Source organism: Calypte anna, chromosome 19 (genome assembly GCF_003957555.1).
Source record: "Calypte anna isolate BGI_N300 chromosome 19, bCalAnn1_v1.p, whole genome shotgun sequence".
In the NCBI taxonomy this organism is placed as follows: domain Eukaryota; kingdom Metazoa; phylum Chordata; class Aves; order Apodiformes; family Trochilidae; genus Calypte; species Calypte anna.
In genome coordinates, this window is record NC_044264.1 from 10,395,898 (window position 1) to 10,418,034 (window position 22,137).

The 22,137-nt window shown below is 45.8% G+C and overlaps 1 protein-coding gene across 1 annotated transcript in view; it reads left to right on the forward strand.

The window, feature by feature from the left end:
- The first annotated feature begins 8,164 nt into the window (after positions 1 to 8,164).
- Positions 8,165 to 22,137, forward strand: part of KSR1 (kinase suppressor of ras 1) — a 52,539-nt gene continuing 38,566 nt past the window's right edge. Inside the window, 1 exon segment of the mRNA XM_030462292.1 lies at positions 8,165 to 8,422. Within this exon segment, the coding sequence (XP_030318152.1) occupies positions 8,165 to 8,422 (258 nt within the window).

The following is a 22,137-nucleotide window of genomic DNA, read 5'->3' on the forward strand; positions in this document are numbered from 1 at the left end:
TGTGTGCAGAGTTCAGGCAAGGATTTGGACAGTAGGTGCCCTTTAAGGTGACTTTCAAAAGAAGAAGGAAAAAAAGCATTCTAAGTATTTGCCGAGAAGTAAGGTGTAGAGAAACAGCCTAAAGGTATTTTAAGGACATCTCGGTTCTCTTTCACCTGACAAGCCCCTGTTTGACTAAAATGATTTACTATTTATAAACACACCATCAAGTGAAGACTGCTGGCACAAATGTCTGGTGGCTGTTCACATGTGAAGAGAGAGTACCATTCAGTGAGCAGGAACAGTACCTTACTGGCATCTCTTCATGCTACCACAGGCAAGGCAACAAAAAATTTACAGCCCCCAAGGGCTCATAAATACAAGATAAATAAATTCCAAGGGCTCAAGATACAAAACTCCTTTATGTCAAGAATTTGTCCTTGTAGAATAAGTCATCATAGAATAAAAGAGGTAGCTTTTCCTTCTGCTTAAGAGCTAAGATGGTAGATTCTTCCTGCTGCTTTTGTGTTCATTTTAGTGTGACCTGCCCTCTCTCTCCCACATTTGTTTTAAAAAACCCAATGGTCCAGTGGATGCTCTGTCACAGTTTCTCTGTGTCCTTTAATGTTTTCCTCTTAAAACTTCAATCTCAATGCACTGGCTACCTTGAGACCTGACCCACTTTTACACAGCCTGGTAGACAGAACCCTTGTGTCCCAGGGACTGGCACTGACTTGAACAGAGCCCTGCACACAGCTGATACTGCAGCTTTGGGTCTCTGGCTACTAGTCTGACACAGAGAATGGAAGGAAGGGGTTAAGATTTTTAGCTAGTACTGAAAAACAGTGTGCCACTGTGAGCCAGATTAAAATGAGAGTGAATCCAGACTACAGTTCTTTAGGATTTGCAGCACTTTCTATAGATCTTGTCTCTTCAAAACCCCACCCCATCTTTACCATCTTCTCCCAAGTAGCTACCAATCAGACAAGAGGCCACGGGCTTAAGCTCTGCCAGGGGAGGTTTAGGTTGGATATCAGGAAAAAATTCTTAACAGAAAGGATGATCAGTCCTTGGAATGGGCTGCCCAGGGAAGGGGTGGATTCTCCATCCCTGGAGGTTTTTAAGAAGAGACTGGATGTGTCACTCAGTGCCATGGGCTGGGAACCACGGGGGGAGTGGATCAAGGGTTGGACTTGATGATCTCAGAGGTCCTTTCCAATCCAGATGATTCTGTGACTCTGTGATCTATTACAAGTATTACATTGTTACATAGAATCCTAAGAACAGTTCAGTAGTGTCATGAAATCTGGTAGACCAGAAACCAAGATTCTTCCTTTTAATCTGTTTCTCTACCAACTAATTTAGCCCTACAGTAATCACTGTGAGGAAAGAAAAAATGCCAGCCCCTAATCAGCATGCAGCAGGGATGGGTCACAAACACATTTATCTTTCTTCTCACAAACCTCCCCTGGATAAAGGAAATGCCCTAATACTCAAGGCATCTTGGACACCAGATGGCTGATTATTAGACATTTTATGAAGAGGAAGGAAGCAAAGAGAAACAGCCTGAATTTTCATGGTACTGTAGGGACAGGGGAAAGGAAGGCAGAATGAGGACCTAATCCAGAATTTACTGACTGGGAAGACACTGATTCCAAAGGATTTTGAATTGGAAGGAACAAAAGATCTATGTTTGCTTTTCCTTCTGCAGATTAATTCTCAAACCATCAAGAGTCAGAATGATTAATATGTGAATAAAATGGCCTTTCTATTATCATCACTGCAATGACTTACAGCTATGACAGTTTTTTGCAGGCTTCAGGTCAGAGCTTTTAAATATTAATAATAATATTGCAAGCTTCTTTTAGACTATCTGTAGGCTGTTCATAGATCTGGTCTCCAAAAGCCCGGCTCAGCAGAGCAGGAGCAGCCTGTGAGACCAGGAGGAACACCACAACATACAGGCAGTTGCTTACAGAATTCCAGTGCCCATGAGGGAACACAATGCCAATCAGATGCATTTAGGCTGATATCCCACTGATATCATTTGGCCCAGCCTGTTTTACAGTCTCAACTTTTAGAAAGCTGTGAAAGCCAGCAGCTCCTTCAGTTTTTATCTGCTGTGAGGTTCCTGCAGTTCTCCTAAAGCAGAGATGTTAGTCTATCCAGGCCCACCCCAGAAATGACCCCATAACAGAGCTGCAAGGCATGTGCACAGGAATGCTTAAGGAAGAAACTTCACAGGTGTTTCACAAGTGGAAGGTGGCAATAGCTCCTCCTGGAACCCACCAGGCACGATGGAAGGACACAGCTACCTCAGGTGTGCAGATGGATCTTGGGAAGAATGTGGATGTTGGATCTAGTGGTCTTTGTGGTGCTGCTCCTCCCATGGAAAAGGATGTGGAGCATCCAGCAGGTCCTGCTGATCCCAAGACAGCCTCCTTGCTAGGTAGGTGTCTGATGAGAGGCACCACGAACTGCCTGAGGAATGTTTGTGGCCACCCTTCTTCTTGAGGCATTGCACATGCAGATGTGGAGAAAGGGTTGTAGAACTGGAAGTGAGGCCTCCCACTGCACAGTTTCAGAGCTGGTGCTAAAAGCTCTCTCTGAGCAGAAGAGACTGCATCAGGAAAAGTTTATTGTTTTTTTTTTCCTTTTGCCAGCAAACCTAACAAAGTCAGAGTTTGCTGACAGAAGTACGACACACCAGGGTCTGAGAAGGATTTTCTCCTTTTGGTAATCAACATAACTACACTGCCAAAGGCCTGAGTGCAGGACAAGCCTTTACACAGGGCATATACAGCAGAGTCTGGACCCTTGTGCTTTCTATAGGCCCTGTCACATCAAACCGATCCAAGAGCACAGGGCACAATGGGAACAGAAGATTAACCCGTCCGACTCCTTTCTCTTTATTTAAAACAACAACAAGAAAGGGCTTGGGGGAATGAGGCTAATAGCCATGTGGGATAACAGCTCTGAAAAATGTAGTGATGGACCTTGGGCCTTTTCTCACCCAGATGAAAGAGGGGCTGTGGTGATGCAGTTCAGCACACGCTAAGGACAGAGGCAGCAGCAAAAGCAACTCAAACCTTCAGCCCTGTTTCAGACTCAGGGCTGTAATCTCCTTATGCAATACACTTGACAGAGCTCTGCTGGGGAATGCCAGCCTGCTTTTTCCACCATGTGTATGCCCCCTCCCTCACCAAACCGTGGGTTACAGGACCGTATTTTTTTTATTTATTATGTTTAATCTTACAACATTTTACTCAAATAAGGTGGTTCTTTAGCTGCAGGCAAACCAAACATGAGGAAGCTCTCCTTGCAGGGATGGGTATGGCTATCTGAGGAGAAGAGCAGCAGCTCACCTGCTGCAGTGTTTTAAGAGGTAAAGCTGCCTAATTATTTTTTATTACTCCCATGTTGTTTTGTTAACCAAATATTTGTCTTTTTGCCTCACACACATCAATGCCAATATACAAATTGCACAAGGGGATTATGCCAGCATGAGTCAATCTTGGGTGTGTTTATCCTTGGAGAGACATAAGCCTCTGTTTCTAGAGGCGGGTGTTTCTTATCCTTGTTAGACCTATGAGTATCTTTTGCCAACAAAATTTGTCACTTTTCACTGTTGGCTTGTCTGCTACTAGAACAAACGCTGCAGGCTGGCAGGGCTCCAAGTGGGGTGGGGGCTAAGTCCCCTGTGACAAGCATTATTTAGTATTTACATTACAGCAGAGCTTAGAGGCTTCTAGCTGAGATTCAGGCGTTGCCCTGCAAGCAGAAAGTAAAAGACGCTTCCTGCCCCAAACAGTTTATAGTCTAAACAGAAGAGGCTGGTGATAAATAGCAGAGAAAAGGGAACATTATTGCAACACAGTTAATACTAAAGCAATCCTGCAAAACGAGATTTTTCTAAAAATAAATGTTAAGGCTTTTACTTGTTTTAAACTCTATTAAAATTTGTATATTTGAGCTTTCTTAAGGCCTGGTTGTTCTAGCAGCTGCAATTCCTGCTTACTCACATGGCTCCAAGAGGCAAGGTCTTACAGGATGAACACATGGCTCCAGTGATCTTCCCTTCAGTCCCATTTTGAAGTTCCTTTCCACAGACCTGTGAACAGAAAACACTGAGTTACAGCTAAACAAACTAGTTTCTTGTGTCCTCCATTTCTGAAGCAAGAACAACCACAATGTTTAATTTTCACATCTCTTTCTCCATTATCCTTAGCACACAGTGCAGTTCCCTGGATCTCTCCAGGTCTCATTGCTATATGCTATTGTCAGACTTGTGGATTTGGTGTTCCCTCTGCTGCTTTTGACCTTGCCATTGGAACTGTCAGAAGACTCCTATGAAATTTCTTCATTCTCTGATGACAGGTGATACAAAAGAAGGAAAAATAAGCAGACACAAAGGAGTGGGTGTTTCACCTGCCCAAGGTGCCCTCTACTCTATTTTGTGCATGAGACTCACTAAAAAACAGGGAAAGTCTGTGGAAGAAATGTACCCAGGCTAAAAATCTTAAAGGTGCAGGCCAAGTTCAAACTGGTATGATCTGGTTGGCCTCAGCTGCAAACAATGAAGGCACTTAAACTGAGGAAAATGTTAAGGATTTGTCCCACAACCACCATTTCACCATTTTCACTTTCTCTGTATATCCTAAAAAGAATAACCAGCAGCATGTCTAAAAATAGGACTTAAGTTTTCTCAGCTTCACAGCAGAGAAGCCAGAATGCCAGAACTACTGTGCTGCACTGCAATGTGAAAGGAATACTCTCAATGCCTGTGCATTTGAGGGGAAAATCATTGATAATAAAGGCCCTTTTATCTGGAACACCTAGCAGTTCAGCTCTGCAAATCCCAACACTGCATTAAAACAGGTTTCTATTATGTGTTAAACACATCGAATAGAGTAATTCAGTCTCATCATCTAAATTCAGTGTTGTGATAGCTGAGTGAAACTGGGGCAAGCTAGCTTAAAAGTTGATAGAAGCTCTTCATAAAAGCAGCATGTGAAATGCATCAGTGCTCTTTCTTCAGGAAAAAGTCTGCCTTTCTCCAAGGAGCTTATGTTAGGAAGCCAAAGACCCTTGATATGGTCTATAGTGCAGGACTTCCCAGAGGTGATTAGCAAGGTTAGGACTTCATTGTGGTAGTCAGGAAATTCTTCTTGTCCCAGAAAACTTGATCTGTGAGGCAACAGACTGTGGGGGGCTGTGGGGAAAAAAAATCTTTTCAGTTCTTAGGGCAGTGGCTTAACTCAAGACTTTTCTCTGACCCAGTTTAGGCATTCCATCCACATTTTACTTTCACTTTCAGATGTATTCTTGTTTTTTCTCTATGCAAAAAAGGCCACTGTCCACTTCACATAGGAATGAAGCACATAAGTTCCCGATTCAAGAAAAACATGGATGTTTTCCTCTTGTGTTTTTTTTTGTTTGTTTGTTGTTTGCCTCACAACAGGATCAACATGGTAGGATTTTAAACTGTCTGTAAAAGATTCTAGCAAATACTGCTGACTAGGCACAAATGATAATGAAGTTGGAATCCTTTATTCCCCCATTCTGAGATCTCTCCTCCCATATACATCCTTAATGCAGACCTCATATGAAACACAGCGTGTTTAAGGAATTAAATAAAGACCTTGACGTAGATGTATGTGACAGTTTAATAGAATCTGTGTTCCATCATAAGAACAGTATTTGGGGATGCTCTGTCAGGGCTGGTTTTGTGGATCTGGGAAAAGAGATACACTCCCTGTGAAATCCTGCTGGCCTCATCCATGAAATCACAAAAATTACTCTCTCCTCACCCTCATGTTGCACTCCTGGTACCTCAGCATCACATCTGCTCAGTGGTCACCCAGGCTGACGCAGGCTGCAGCTCTGTGGGACACCCCAGACTGCAGCGGCCCTGTGCTCACACAGCTCTGGGTTCCTCTTGGCATGAGGCAGCAGCTCCCTCTCTGCCTCTGCTCTTTGCCAGGGCATTCCCAGCAGCGGATCACTGCTGTGTCATCTGCTTCCAGAGAAGAGCACTCAGCAGCTCCCACCTCTCAGCAGGGCACGGCTGGGGAGTGTTTAGTCAGCATTTTTCCACGCAGGCCCGCAGGGCAGTCTTGTGTGCTGGACCTGGAATGCTGCCCACTGATGGTACCAGTTCAGGAGGCACTCCCAGTACTCTGCACAAACACTTGCAGAGAATGCCAAGTACCTTGTGCTGCACGGCCCACAGCTCTCCTGCTCTGATTTCTCTGCAGTGCCCTACGTTTCTTGTCTATCAGCAAAGGATGTTACACAGACAATGTCTGCCAGAATAGTATTGCTGCTAACAGTATTGCCCAGTCCCATGGTCACCTGTATTTGAGCTGCCTGTCTGAGTTTTATAAACTAAAATTTCCAGTGCTAAACTCACAGTGTTCCTGAGAGAAGAGGGGACAGATTACTTATTTTTCACAAGGTCAGAAATATGCAGGGAAAAAGCAAAAGAAGTTACTTTCCCAAAACCACAGGACTCATCAGATGGCAAACTAATTAAACCCTAATCCAGTAAAGCCCTTAGTGAGTAAGAAATTTGCAGCATGTGAATGATGACAATGAAATGAAATACTTAACCTGACCCACATTCTTAAGAAATTTACTAAACAGCATATGCCACACTACTTGATGCAAATGCACACAGAGACTAATGTGGATACCAGTATCCATCTAACCACGAGAAAAACAGCTCAGTGTCAGCTGACTAGCCCTGCTCCACTGCCTCATGTCCTATATTCATATTGTTTCCCTTTTTTTTTTTTTTTTTAATAAAGCTCTCTTCTTCTATATTGCCACATGTGGCTCAGATGCTAGCTTTTAAAACCCAGTGTCAACCTAGTCCATATTAAGGAGGCGACCTTCTTCTGTCAGCAGAACACAACCAAACTGCCCTCCTGGATCCCCCATATCAGACCAACAGTCCTAACAACTGGGAGATACGTGATCTCTGCACTGACAGCTCAGTTCTGTTAGGATATGCAACCCACCATACCTGGAATGCTGTTCCTGGTACCATTTTTCTAGAGTTTCCATTGTGAAAGCTGAAACCACTGTGGTTCCATGAGGCTACGATAAAGTTGTCTGCTACTGATGATAAGAATGAACCTACACAGCTATTGAACTCAAGGGTTTATATTCACTAAAAATATGTTTATAATAATGTACCAGACCTGCACTTATTCTTTACTAAGTAAACATTTATGTCAAATAAAATATGTACCTAAAGAATTTATAGAACATTTGGGAGAGGCTATTTTAGGAAAAACTTTCTATGGCCTTAGTAAGCGACTTGTTTACAGGGAGCACTTGGTTTGTGCCAGTGTAACCGGTGTCAGGGAACTCTGTTCACACCACAGACAGACCCCAGCAGCCCACCCCCTCCTCAGGGGCTTCTGTGGGATGGCTTCTTTGTGGAACTCACACAACGCGGTTTTAATGCTGGTTTTAACCTCTGTTTCAGGTTCTTGTGGCATTTGGTGTTTGTTGACACACAGTGGGGCTCATCTCGTCTTGTGCACCGAGCTCCTTCCAGCCCCCGGAGGCCTAGGGGTGCCCGCCTCACACCTCGGCCTCAGCCAGAGGCCGCCCCCGCCTCACACCTCCGGCTGGGCCGGGATGAGCAGGCACAGCACTGCCCGGACACTTTTTCCTTCAGTGGACCAGCGCCGGTCGCAGTAGGGCAACCTACATGTCGCGACATACCCGAGGGAAGGCGGAAAGGGCGGTGAGAAGCTGAGGCGAGCGGAGGGAGGCGCTGAGGCAGTGGCAGAAACACTGAGGCGGGAGCTGAGGCGGGCGCTGAGGCGGGCGCTGAGGAGGGCACTGAGGGAGGGCACTGAGGGAGGGCACTGAGGGAGGGCACGAGGGGAGGGCACGAGGGGAGGGCACGAGGGGAGGGCACTGAGGGAGGGCACGAGGGGAGGGCACTGAGAGGCTGATGCGGGCAGGGCGGAGCCGCCACCGCCTTCGCGCTGCCCCGGCGCCGTGCATGTTAATGTGCGGTAATTGCCTGGAGAGGGGAGGGGAGGGGAGGAGAGGCGGGGCGGGGCGGAGCGAGCGAGCCGCCGGTTTCCCGCCCTCCCTCCCTCCCTCCCTCCCTGCTGCTCCCCCCGCCGCCGCCTCTCCTCTCCGGCCTCCCTGATGCCGAGGAATGGATAGAGCGGCTGCCCTGCGAGCCGCCGGCATGCTGGAGAGGAAGGAGCGGAGCGGCGGCGAGGCGGCGACCGGCGGCAGCGGGGGTCCCCGGGCGGGCGCGGGGCCGCGGGGGCTGCCGGCCGTGCGGAGCACGCTGCAGCAGTGCGGGCTGCTGCAGGACCTCATCGACATCTCCCTCTCCAACCTGCGCGGGCTCCGCACGAAGTGCGCCGCGTCCAACGATCTCACCCAGCAGGAGATCCGCACCCTGGAGGTGAGCGGCTCGGCCGGAGGGGAGCCCTGCTCCCTGCTCCTCACAGCTGGGGGCCGAGGCCTGCCCCTCGCAGGGGCTGCCCGCGCCCTTTCCCCTCAGCACCGGGGGCCGCACGCCCTCACCGGTGCCTGGGCCGTGGTGGGGAAGGAAACCCCTTCCTACCTCCCCTCTCTCCGGGCAGAGGCGGGTGTGGGGGTGTAAGTGGAAGGGAAGGAGGGAAGGACCCCCCGCAGCCCCGCTGCAGCCCTGTCAGCAGCGCTCGGTGCCTCCGCGCCCTGTGACAGGGCCCCCAGCCCACGCTCCGCCGCTCCAAGGCCGTCCCGCGGTGCAGGGAAGGCGGGGAGGGCGGAGGGGAGGGCAGGTGCTGGGCTGGACCGGACCGGAGCGCGGGTGCCGCGTCCCGGGGCGGGCGTGGGGCGCTCGGGGCTGTCGGGGAGCGGGAGCTGCGTGTGCTCCGTGCCCGGGGCCTGTCGCCTGGCTCCGGTGTCTGGCAAGGCAGATGTGATGCGGGGTGGGGACCAGAGGTGACCTGAGGCTCCCTGGCAGCACACGTCGCCTATCCCGGGGAACTGGAGAGGCTCCCGCTTACCCTCGGGTCCTTGGTGTTTGCTCCTGATGGTTCTGCCCTCTGGTCCAGGCCTGTCTCTCTACCCCTGGCTCGGTTTCACTGATCTAATCTGATCCTTCTTTTCACTCCGTTGGTGTGGCTGACAAACATCATCACAGTCCAAGCTGGAGAGATGTTTTGCTGTTTAGAAAGATTATATGAAACTCTGTAAGCACAAAACATGTCCTGTTATGCTTTCAAATAAGGGCTGAATCTGTACATGAATCTGAATAATTTTCTAGAAAAGAAATGTTGTGGTTTTTTTCTTATTTTCTTTAACCTTTAGATACTTAAATAACATTTCCTTTTACCTTGTGTGCAGGTGATGAGGCTGTGAGCAGGGTAAACAACCCTCCCAGTCCCCTTCTTAGATACAAGTGTCATGTAAAGGCTAATGGTCCTTTCCCTGGTCTGATACTGGAGGCTGTGGGGCTGGAGCATCTCCCTTTAGAAAGTAAGAGCGTTGCTACAGTGAAACACACATGCTGCAAAATCCATCACACCAGAAATAAAGGTTGGGAAAAAAACTGTGAAACAATAGGTGGTAGGTAGCTTTTGGCACAACCTCTCGGAAATCTGTCGTTCTTCCTTCTCTCTTCCTCTGCCTTTTTTGTGGGATTTTTTTGTTTTGTTTTGTGGGGCTTTTGTTTTGCTTTTTCAAATTTGTAGCACACTTTTTCCTCCTGCCACTTCCAAACAGTGTTCAAAAGGGTATTCTTTGTAAAACTATTTGTGTAGGCTTTTAGCAACCCCACGGAGGGCCTTAAAGCTCAATGTCAATCAGCATATTTTTGGAAAATTATCATCAGTATTTTGCTGGTGGACTTGTTCTAAAAGGAAACCTTTATTCATTAAGGATAAAGCTTGCTATCATCTTCCAAGTCTTCTTAAAGTAACAAAAGCTGTTTCCAGTGACAGTTGCTGAGTGTGTGCATGCATTCCTCGTAAACATTTATCTGCCTAAAGAAATGGGTGCCACATTCACTGATGATCATAAAATTCTGATCAGATAAAATTTTAACTGAAAAAAATTCTTTTCGGTGCATAGTGCAGTGTATGATTTCTCTGGGAATTCGAGTACTGGATCCATCAAGCTGTGGGCATGGATATAGACCTTGTGCCCTTTGTTCTCTTCACTTGTCTGTACCAAAATAATGTCAAGTGTAGCCTGTGCCAGTCTGCAGTGGGTTTGTCTACAGAGGCAGAGCAGAGAACCAGAGTGCAGGAGATGAGAATCTGTTTCCTTCCCTAAGCTGTAGTTTCCCATGGTGTGCCAGAGGGTGATGGGCTGCAGCAGTGTCTCTAGGAGCAGGTGGCCTGCCTGTGGCATTGTGAGATGTCACTGGAGTGCCCTGGTTACTGTGTCAGAAACACACGTGTGGTCACAGGCATTTGTCTGCAGGTCCCACCTGCAGGGACTGGGGCCCCAGTGCTGCAGGGACCCCACGTTCCTGGTGCTCTGTACTGGGGTGTGCAGCTGTGTGCAGGCTGCAGGCAGCTCCTCAAGAGGCAGTTGTTGAACCAGGAGGTGGGAGATGCCCAGTGCCTGTGGTGGATCTCTGGGTAGCCTTGAGGAGTTGCTGAATGGCTCTGTTGGTGGTGACTGATTGCTATTCATGGTATGGGTGCCAGGCTTGCAAGCCTCCTCTGTGCTTTGGGTTTGACTCTGGGCATGGCTTCTGTTCTTGTTCAGAAACTTCTTCATGGAAAAGGAATTCCGAAAACATCCCTGCATCAGTGTAACTGGTAAACTCTGTAGCAAAGCCACAAGAAAATGATAAAATGTGGGAAAGATAAAATAAGCAAACTGGAAGTAGGAAGTACTAGTTTGGCAAGGGAGAGGACTCAGTTCTGGAAGTTGAAGAAGCAGCTCCTGAGGCCAAATGTGAGGTTGCATGTGTGTGTTTTGAGGACAGTCCAATGTACTAAGTCAAAACTCAGTTTACGGACTCCACTTCTTGTTTTTATTCAAAGGGGCAAGAAGGCAGGGAAGCCTCTGGAGAATCATTTGTATATTTCATACAGCCCTGAAAGTTCTATAATGTCCCATTTTAATGTCAAAACTGTGGACTTAAAAGGTGAAGGGCTTCCTCTTTGAACACTGTCTTCTGTCTCAGTGAACCACAGGCACTCCCATGCATGGGGGTGAGTGCTGTCAGGTGCACGTGGCTGGCAGGACCCTCTGCATGCTCATTGCCATTTTCAGTCACCAGGTTAGCACAGCCCTGAAGTAAAGTTCTGAAAGCAGTTGTAATGTGAATGGAATCAATAGCCTAAAACACCAGTGCAAATTAATCTAAATGCTTGTGTTATTTTTTTACACCAGACATACTAGCTTGGTCCTTTTGGCATCACTTCCCTCTGTGTCTGATCACAGCTTAAGAGAGTTGTCATGAGTACCACATGATCCCTAATGTGTGTGTTTCAAAGTTAAGAATGTCAGTCTAACTAAAGGAACTTGAGGGCATGCTTCTCTCCCTCCCAACCCACTGAAATGTTCCAAGTCCTTCCTCATCCCTCTTGTGTATAAGGTCTCATCATAAAGCACATGGTAGGTAAGGGGCTTTGGCAGGTAAGGAGATGAGTGCAGGGAGAACACAGAAAGCTCTGGGAACTGATTGCACTGAGTGTGGCTGTGTTACATGAGCTGACCCTGTTTCACACCTAGGAAGGCTGTTTCTTAGAAGGGCAGGGAATTTCCCTGTGGTGGAAAGCAGATTGTGTTAGTTTGGGTATTAGCAGAGTAAGTTCTCTGTTGCCAGAAGGTCTTGGTTTTGGGTTGGTTTTTTTTCCAAATTTTTGTATGTTGTGCTGAATAAGTTTTTGAGTGTTTTTCTTTTTACCCAACCCTTTGGTGCATGGCTCGCTTTCAGTTCTGTCCTGACAGGTTTACTCACTTTTCAAGTTGACTACAAAACTGAAATGGAAAATAATAGTAATTTTAACCCATACCTAAGAGAGCAAAAAATGACTTGCCATGTGACGAGCATCCAGTGTTGCTCCAAGCATGCTTGGAAAGGAGCAGCTCTGACAGTCTCTGTCCCTACACTAATCCTTTGCATGACTCTTAAACTGGTTTTGCAAAGTTAATAGCATATTGGGTTTAGTTGTATTCCTTTGTAAACCTTTCTGGATTCATTTATTACATGAAACCTAAAATGCTGCAGCTCATACCAGTCTCTTGAAGGTGGGGATGAGAAGACAGTCCAGAGTGTGGTTAGATTGCAGGTGCATTTTCTTTCCACCTTGGTTCTTGCATCACAGAAGCTAACTGCAGTGTTTCTGGTGTGGAAGCTGCCTCCAAACTGGTTATGGTGGGAGTGTCAGGGTGGGGCAGTAGCATGCATTGCTCAGATCTGCTGCTCTTTAAGAAAACAGTGTCCTCCTTGCTCTTCAGCTGGCCTCTGTCTGTGCCAGAGACCCTCCTGGCCCAGTCTGCAAAGATGACTTTGACTTCTTCCTCAGAAACGTCTTCTGTTCAGCACCTCCAGAAAATAGAACACTAGATCTGAGAGCCTGACTCCAGCTGTGCTGTGTCACAGATTGTCTGCTGCTCCACAAATCATTCTTTCATATTGGCTGAATGATACCTGTGGATTAAATGTGTTTGAACTTGCTTTAGCACTATCTCGGTTCTTGTGGCAATGTGGCGAGCAAAGGCATATCTCTCACCAAGCAATCCCTAAGCACAAAAAAATGCTTTGAAAATGCAGGGAGGCCTGAGAGGAGAGGAAGAGGAATTGTAATCGTCCATACTTGTAGATTGGAAGTTGGGTGTGTGGTACACATCAGGAATGGAAGATTGTGTGTTTGTAAATTTGCAGTCCTGGGAGTAGTGAATTTTTCAGATCAAACTGCAACCTGTAGCCACATGTTTGAGTGTTCAGCTGAAAAGACTTCCTTTTCCAGCAGGTCTTATGTAAGAGAAGAAGAAAGTCTCTTACTTCATCTTACTTTTTGCATATATGCAACACATTTGTTTTTCTTAAAGGTGTTGTCTTTTTTTGTAGGACTCTTCCCTTTTTCCCCCCCTAAATTTGTGTACTTGGTTGTATAAGATGGGCTTCAACAGAGATTGTCTGAGGTTGAAGGAGGGAGAACCATACATTGTTACCAGGTCTGTAGGCACCACCTTTTCCTTGTGACAATCTGGTCAGTTTGCACATCGTGATGGGATTCAGCTCATCTCCTACCACTGAGTTTGTATAAATGTGGACACACAAAAAGTCAGCAGTAGTGTTCCAGCTTACCTGGAGTTTCCAGGGCAAGTTCTGATGAGGAGGTTATCAAGATGAAGAACTGACAAGGGCCTCTCTTCAGTCCTTGGTCAGTGACTGTATGTGCTGGCCCTGGGTTGGACTCTGCGATGCTCTGACTGGGAAGCAAGAAAGGAGGTATCACAGGAAGGCTCTAAGACTGCTGGTGTGGTGACAGGATTATGTTAAAATAAAATCATTCCTCCTCATCTTTGTGCCTAGTCAGTTTGGGGACCCTTTTCAGCAACTGAACTCTAATACAGAAGTTCAGCAGAGCCTGGAGTTGAGGCTTCTGTCCATTCGTGCCTGCACACACTACCAGGAACCTGCACTCTGTTGACACACAAACCTCAGTCTCTGTTATGATTTCTGATGTTTATTGCATGTTCAGAATTGACCTAACCAGGGACACAGCCTAACTTGAACCTTGGCTGCATTTAGCTAGACTCAGGGATGTAACCCTGCTTGCACAGGTACCACCTGAGCAGAACCTGGTCTGCTCTTGAAGTCAAATGCCAGCTATTAACTGCATTTTACAGAAGGAAAACCCCAATTAGTGTTCCAGATGCACACGAGTGACAAATTTACAGCTATGAGTCAGCACAGGGGTACACAAATTTATCACCTGGTTTTGTTCATAAATAGAAGCACTCAACAAAAGAAATCATGTGACATGCCAAATTATTTAGGGAATAGTTATGCTTTAAATGGTATTTGCAGCATAGACCATGTAAGCTATCAGATGCTTGAGGGATAAGCACTCATCTTACATTTTAGGCTAAGATTTCTGTTCTTTATTTTCAGACCATTGGGATTATTTAAAAAAAAAAAAAAACCAACAATGTAAAATTGTCCTTAGAACAAACCTGGCTGTCTCTGTTTGGGGGGCTGGAGAATGTATTGTATAGATGACTGCTGTGGTGAAAGGTACAGAATGATGTACAGATTACACCACCCAGAGATACTGACTCAGACCTCTCCTAGATTCTTCCCTCCCTGCTCATTTCTTGCTCCTCTGGAGTAATCCACACACAGTTGATGCTACCAGCAGCAGAGTGTTGCCACAGCCAGCAAATGAGGGGAAGAGAAGCTCCCTGAGCCTGGAACATACCTGTTCCAAAAGGAATGGGAAGTTCTTCCAAGGCACAGCTTGTGAGCACAGGGGTGTCATGGGCACTCCTGCTTTCCACTGCTGTGGAAAGTAATGTGGTTATGCAAGTGCACAGGAGCTGAGGAGTGAGGTTTTGCTTCCAAGAAGTGAGTGAGGCTTTTCTGTTTGTGTGTTGTGGTTGTTTTGTGTTTTGTTTTTTTTTAAAGGGGGGCAGAGGGGTGGGTGACTTACTGGCTGGAAATAGCTTGCAGCTGTCTGCAGAAGTGAACAAGTTGAGCTGAGCAGAAGGATTGTGATATTTGGCATAGTGGGAAAAGCACATGAGAGCAGAAAGATGTTCATGTGGAAAAGACCAGAACAGAACTCAGAGACAGAAGATTTACTTGCTTTGTCTCTGAGCTTTTTCAGGTGTTATTCAAGATACTATTCAAAATACCTAAAATTACTTGTTTCCTCCAGAGTAAAACCCCACTGGCAGGTAAAAGCAGCCAGCTTTCCAACAGGAATCTCCCCACCTAAATACCAGCTGTGAAGTTTGTAGCTTGACTAGCAACACTTCTGGTCAACCAAAAGTGATTTGGGAAAGGGGGTGGAACAGATGGTGCATGCAGAATGTGTGCCTAGGTGGCTGTGACTCAAATACACTTTCCATGCTTTGTATGAATGAGAGGAAAAAAGAGGTAACTTACTGTTGTGTGGTGCTGAGTCTTTTTTTTTTTTTTTAGCAGTGATTTTCCTAAAAAGAGAAAACAAGGAGTTCCGTGTTCTGGTTATCTGTGGGAGGTCAGGCAGGTTGAGGGCTGGGGCTGAACCCTCTTGCAGCCCCACGGTATCCTCTAAGAATAAGATTGGTGAGTCCTTGAGTTCTTTTCTGTGAGTGTGTTCTGTTCTAAACCCTCCTGTTAGACAGAGATAAAGGACAGCCTGGTCTGTCACACCTCTGACCAGGATGCTATAGCTTTACATTTCAGTGGGAGAACCTTTCTTGCTGTCCTACGTTTTGAAAGATGAATTCCAAGTCTGCTGAGACTTGTCAGTGCTCCTGCCCCATCTGCATGTGTACACAGGGAAGTGGTAGTTTGCCCTAAGTTAAGGCAATGACTGTCCAGAAGGCAGTTGGTCAGTAGTAATTTTTTTAATGTCAGTGTAAATGGAATGACAAATATTCTCTGCAGAACCTCCCGGGATATTTGCTCAGAAAGCAGATGCAATGAAGCTGCTTCATGCCCATTAGCCTTTCCCTGTCTGCTTCTTGGGTTCTGCAGACAGAAAGGGACCTGATGCCTCTATCTTGCTTTTTGTACTTTTAAATTGCTTTAAAGTTAAAATATGGCTCTCTTTTCTCTCAGGAATGGATTCTGTTATTCCTTTTCTGCCTAGAAAGAAAACCTAAACTGTACTGTGTGCATCATGAGGAAGCAGAGAAGAATTACAGGACACTTAATTAGTAGAATAAGGAGTCATGCTTTGATCAGTGGCTACTGAGTGCCTCTGATATGATGATCATTATCCCAAGTGGAAGAGCTCTAATAGCAGAAAGGATCAGATCCACTTTGGAGCAGTAATTAACATGAGACTGAGGAATCTTGCCGGGATGCAGAAGATCCAGACTCAGAGCCTGTCTGATCTGGTGCTGCCACAACAGGTAATTGACCACAGTTTTGAGAATGCCACCAGAAGCCTCAGGTCTGGGTCCCTGACAATCTTCAGAAACCTTTTGTAAGTAAGTTTACCAGGGCAGGCAAGCACTTCCCTGCCTAATTCTCCTCTCATGTGTATATAAAGCACAGGCTTGTTGATTTGTCAAAGAACTTTCACTTCTGTTTGAAGCAATCTAAATTTAGAAAGGAAGTCTTGAGCTTCTCATTGCTGTTCTGTGTGTGGGCTATTGTTGAGGCTTGCAGATTCCACTGTGAAGTTTTATTTTTAGTTATTAATGATGCTGAATATACTGGAAAGAAGATATAATTAATGTTTTACAGACTGAAAACCTCAGCATGACATCACTTCCAAAAGATATCAGATAGGAGAGGGAAATGGGGCAAATGAAGTTAGTGGGAGATGTGTGTAAGTGCCCCTTAGGCTGCCTTCTAGTGCTCTAGGAGAACCTTTCCACACCTCTTCCTTTACCTGTCCTTAAAGTATGGAGAATTTTCTAGCAACAGGTTTCAGCTTCCAGAGCAGTGTTTTCATCTTTTTACCTTTCAATTAAGCTACAGGACTAAATTTCCTGGTTTAGGACACAGTTGGATAGCTCTGAAATAAGCAGAAGTAGTAAGTTTTTGTTGCTTAAAGCTTCCTGACTTCTTTAGACATCTCCCTCTTAAAAACTATTCTCCATCTGCCAAGCAAACCATTTATGTTTATGGGCCTTTTGTCTTTCTGACCAAAACTGAAATTTTCCACAAAGTAAAACGTCTTATAAAGCCTTCAGAGGCTCTTCCACAATTTCTATAGGTAGAGTTTTGGGTGCCTCAAACCAGCACTGCACTGGAACACTGGCTGGATTTGAGCTGACTGCATTTGTAAGAAATACAATCTTACTTTAGGTAAAGATGTGTTTTATAATGATGCTGAAAGCTCCTCTGTAGCAGTAATTACCTATTTGCACCTAACTAAAGGGCCTTATCAGTACCTGCCAGTCTGTCCCTGGAGCCATAGCTAACTCAGCTGAATGCTTCTGCTAGGGTGACACTAATGTTTAGTTTTTGATTCTTATGGAAACTAAATCCATAGCACCACTCTGCTGCCAAAGCATGCTCCAGTTCCACTGATGTGTTCCTTCCTTATTTTATTTTTTTTATATATTATGTTATTCAGATTGCCCCCATTGCCAAGAATAACTGGGTTTTGACAAGCAAAGAGCTTTGAAGTTAATGGGCACTGTGCTACATAAAATTTCAAATGCAAGGTAGTAGTGTCCATCCCTTCTTTTGAGTGAGAAATGAGTCCTTTGTCTCCAGCAGTGCAGTTCCCTTAATGCAAGAATTCTGGTTCTTAATCTTTGCCAGGCACAGCTCCACCATCTACCTTCAGCCCAGTGAATCCTGCCCGTGCCTGCCTTGTACCCCTTGACCCTGCCTACCCTGCCAGCTGCTCAGCTTTCTGCCTCTCCACAAGGCTTTGTCCTCTGGCTCCTGCCTTTGCAGACACCCTCCCTCAGGCCCCACAGCCATACCCTGACTCAGCAATTTTGCACAATTCTGGCTTCATTTTTCCTGCAGCTGTAAAACCAATGTGCAGTAGGGAAGGGGAAACACATGAGGAAACCCTGGCCTGATCCCTGCCCCTCCTCTTCACTCCTCATGGATCCTTTACATAAACAGGCTGGCTCAGCCTTTTCTGCCTCCTCAGGAGTGCTGCTGACAAGAGGAGCCTGGTGTGAGGTCTCTTCCAGCCCAGGCACGACCCTTTTACACTGTAGAGGATAAAGTCTCCACGTTCAGACTGTATTTTGCTGGGTGGGTTAGCAGCATGGGCTCTGTCAGCTTTCCTGACAAAGCCTCTGTGGTGTGGGAACATTATCAGCAAGCACTGCAAGTCTCTGCATTGCTAAAATTCTTTAGAGTTCTTTTAAATGCTGAGCCTGCAGCATTTAGGCACGGGGAAAATTGGAGAGCCACCTTTGGTGGGTAAGGGATTTTGAAATGTATCAGTTAGAAAGGTTCACTTCTTGAGGAAAAAAAGGATTTTCAGGGTTGTGGCTTTGAGCTTCCCTGGCTGCATCACAGCCTCACTGAGCTGCTCAGAAAGCCTGGCTGGGAACAAATGCCTTCCCTTGCCCCGCTGGGATAGAGGGCTCAGAGACTAAGCTGGACCTTCCTCTCTGCAACTGCTGGAAGAGTTACTGATGTCTGTCGTCTTCTGAGGTTGCAAAACAGTGGTGGGACCTTTCACAGCTCAGAGGCTGAGCTGGAGATGGGCAGAAAGGGGCAGGCTGGTCAGTGGCAGTGCCCCAGCTCTGCTCTCAGGAGCTTCATAGATCATTTGTGCAATTGTTGAGGTACAAGAAGATTATTTGCAAAATATGAACAGCCTCACTAGTTGATCATATCAGTGACACAACACACACTTGCACTCAAGAGGGTTCAGATCCTCCTCCTGTAAGGATTTCACGTAGATCCATGTGAAACAGGACCAATCTACTTTAGCTCAGGGTCTGACTCCAAAGCAGGAAGTGTTTCCTGCTTGGTCTCTGGGAATTTGAGGATCACACTGCCCCTGCCATTGCAGTTCCACATCCAGCAGCTAAATCCCAAGTGAATGACTGGAAAAATCTCTTTCCTTAATGTCCATTGTCCACTTGAAAGGCTGTCTTCCAAATCTGTCTAGAAATGGTGTGGTTGGGTACCTGCCAGAGTTTTGTTGTAGTATCTTTCAGTGTTGATTTAGTTTCCACTTTTGTTTATGCTTTTGCTGTTGAGGAATGGGGAAGGTAGTTAGCAACATATCCTCAAAGCTGCTTCCAGGTGCTGGCAAATTGGCTTATAAATATGCATTTGTGGCTGAGGGCTGGCATGAACTCTGTATGAGGAAGGGAGGATTTATTTTGAGTATTGCATCCTCTAATGTGGGCTTATATGGCCAAGAGCTATTCTTCTGGGTGTCAGCATTGCTAACTTTTTTTTTTAAGTATTGAAGATTATACTGGCACAGTTCCCACTCAATTTTCTACCCTTAGCCCAGTCCCCCTGTTCACCATAATTTTGTTCTGCTCCCCAAAATATCAGCTGAGTTTTACTGTGCCCGGTGACAGGGACCCAACCTGGAGCTGTGTGTCAACTTATCCCTGACAGAAATAAGCAAGACTTGTAGGCCAGGGCGTTTGTCTCTTGTGAGCCTCCACAGCATGTCTGCTGCTGCCTGGCTGTCCAGGGCTGACCTATTTGTAGAGCAGGATTTAGGTCCTGCATTGTGACATCCCAGCAGTGCAGTCTGCAATGGTCTGTAAGATGCTGCAGTCTGTATTTATTAAGATTACAGCATCACTCCTCTTTAATGGCAGCTGAGAGACTTAAGTAGTGACAGTCTTCAGACAGGAGAACAAGAATAGAGGTACATCTCTAAGAGACAGATGAACCTTGATTTCACCCTGCACTGCCCTTCAGCTGATGGACAAGAAAGGCCTTATTTCTGCGGGTCTGCCTTTCTGGAAGCAGTAGTGTAAAAGCATCACACATGGTTCCTGCCCTCCTTATGAACTGTACCCCATTCTGCAGAGCACAGGAGCCTGCACCTTCTGTGCTGAGCTTCCCAGCAAAGCCTTGAACTGGGTGATGCACATTTGAACTCTGGGGCTACTTTAGATTTAGATTACACTGAACTCTTGATCTCAGGTTGATGTACACGTCTGTTCTTGGGTATGAGGTAAGAAATGGAGCTCTTTCTTTCTTCAAAGGTGAAAATGCATGGAGAACATTTGCTGTGAGCTTAAAGCACATATGGTTTGCAGCAAGGTAGTCATTATGTTCCTATAATGTATTTCCAACTACTGTTTAACCCACAAGAGATGCCTTTCAGTAGATACACAGCTTTGGAATGAATGGCCTTGCAAAGTTTATAGTACTGGCTACCAGGTGCTTGCCTGCTATGACCCTGCAGCTCCTCATTTTACTTGCTGTCTGCTGCTCATCACTAAAAGAGGCAGCAAATCTTTTCTAACCTGGTTGCCTAAGAGATGAGGTACTTGGTCTTCAGGTGCCCAAGTGCCTCTCCTGAGCACATCCAGTACTCTTGCTGTCACCTCAGATGCCCAAAGGCAGAATGGAGGAATGACCTCCAGAGCAGCCAGAGCCAGCATCAGACAGGGTGGCGATCACTGCAGCCCCACACAGATAAAGCCACCTTCTTCTAAATTATTTTCTCATGTTCTGATGAGCTTCTATTTGCCATCTGCTCTTTACACAGTTGTCATATCATTATCTGTTCTTTCAGAGACAGTTTAATTAGATCTTCTTTCAGTAGGTTTTAATGGAGTGTTATGGGGTTGCTGGTGAATTATTTACAGCCCTATCACCTGATGGAACACTTGGCCTGCTAAAGTGACATATCTATAGCAAAGACTGCAGCTGGCTTTAACTTAGGACCCCACTTGTGTTCCTTGGGGTTATCCAGCTGACATGAGAGGACTGCTGGGTTATGTGAGCCCACTTGCCTTTACAATAGCAGAACTGAATATGACTGTGCTGAAAACAAAGGAGCTGAAGCAGTTTAAAACTAGGGTAAGAGCTGAATTTAGCTCTGGTCTCTGCTGGCTCCCTTAGAAGTGCCTTTCAAGGTTGAATACCTTAAACAGCACGGCCTTGACCCTCACTTGAAGCTCCAGCTATTTAAACACAAGTGCTGTTGTACTGTCTTCAGACTTGGCCTGATGTGAAGTGAGGGGTTTTTTGAATGGGCAGTGTAGAAAAAACCAGCACTCAAATAGCAAAGGATAATAAACTGAGAAAGTGGATGTTTTTAGAATACAGAGGATTCTTTCTCTCTCATTTCACCAGTCCCTTAAGGTGGTGAAAATTTTACATTTATAAGATACCCCTTCTTTCATCTCATTGGCTGCTTGTTTTAGCAACATTACTTTTTCTCCAGCTCAACTTCTCTGTGAGACAGCTCCATCAGGGCAGCAGCCCAGCCAGCTCCCAGCAATAACCCTCTGCCATTCGGTGTTTGCACAGCCTCTCCAGTGAAGTGCAGCTTGAGGATCTATAATCAGTGTTACAGAACTGTCATCTATGGATACCTTGTCCCAGGTAGTTATTATGCTTATTTGGAATTTACAGGGAGCATAAGCTTGGGTGTGTATTTAATGTTCAGTGTTCAGGCTGTAGATGCAACTCAGGTTGCATTAATTATTGGAAAATTAGTAAGTACTTTTGAAGATGAGTTTGTCCTTCTTCCTTCTGTCAAATTCCTTCCAGTGCAGGATTTAAAAGAATAGTTTTGCAGGTTCTTGGTGGTATCTTGCTTCACTTGATGGCTTCATAGTGCTTGATACTGAGAAATCCATCTCAGCTGAAGCTCTGTGGTCTGCTCCAGACCAGAGGACAGTAATGTGCCTTCATTTTGAAGCACACATCTCAACGGTGTGTATGGAGGAGGATACACCATGGAAGGCTCTGTCTGACATCAGATCAATGACTTTACTCTGATTTTATTTCCCATATGCATGTTAAAGAACTACATCCTGGGCTGACTTCCTCTGTGCATCTGATCTATAAAAGCTGATGCAGAAATTGTCCAGATTTTGTAGTTGTAAGAACCAAATACAAAATGGGATGTTGTTACATTGCCTGGAGTGATATTTGTAACTGGGCTTAAAGTATCTGACAATACTGATTGTCAGAGTCCTGGTTGTATAAAGATTTAATTTGGTTACATGTAGCTTTAAAATCTTTGCTACTGGGATGATTACAGGAGTGCTTTAAAGTCCAGATAAGGTATTTACCTGCATTTTGAAGAGCTTGAATCTTTCTGAGGCTGAAAATGAACTATGTAGTATAGTTTGGAATCAAGAATAGCATATAGGAAAGTAACTACCATTACCCACACCATGCATTCTTTCAGTGGGTAGGTGCAGATGTTTGACTTTGGGAAATTATGTTCAGGGAGGTCCAGGAAACCCCCCAAGTGACCAGCAGACAGTTTGGCACTCATTGTATCTCATTGGAGATCATCATTTGTCATGAGGCTTTTGTGAAGGAAAAGACTAATTTAGTTTTATTGTGTAGATGGACTAGATGTG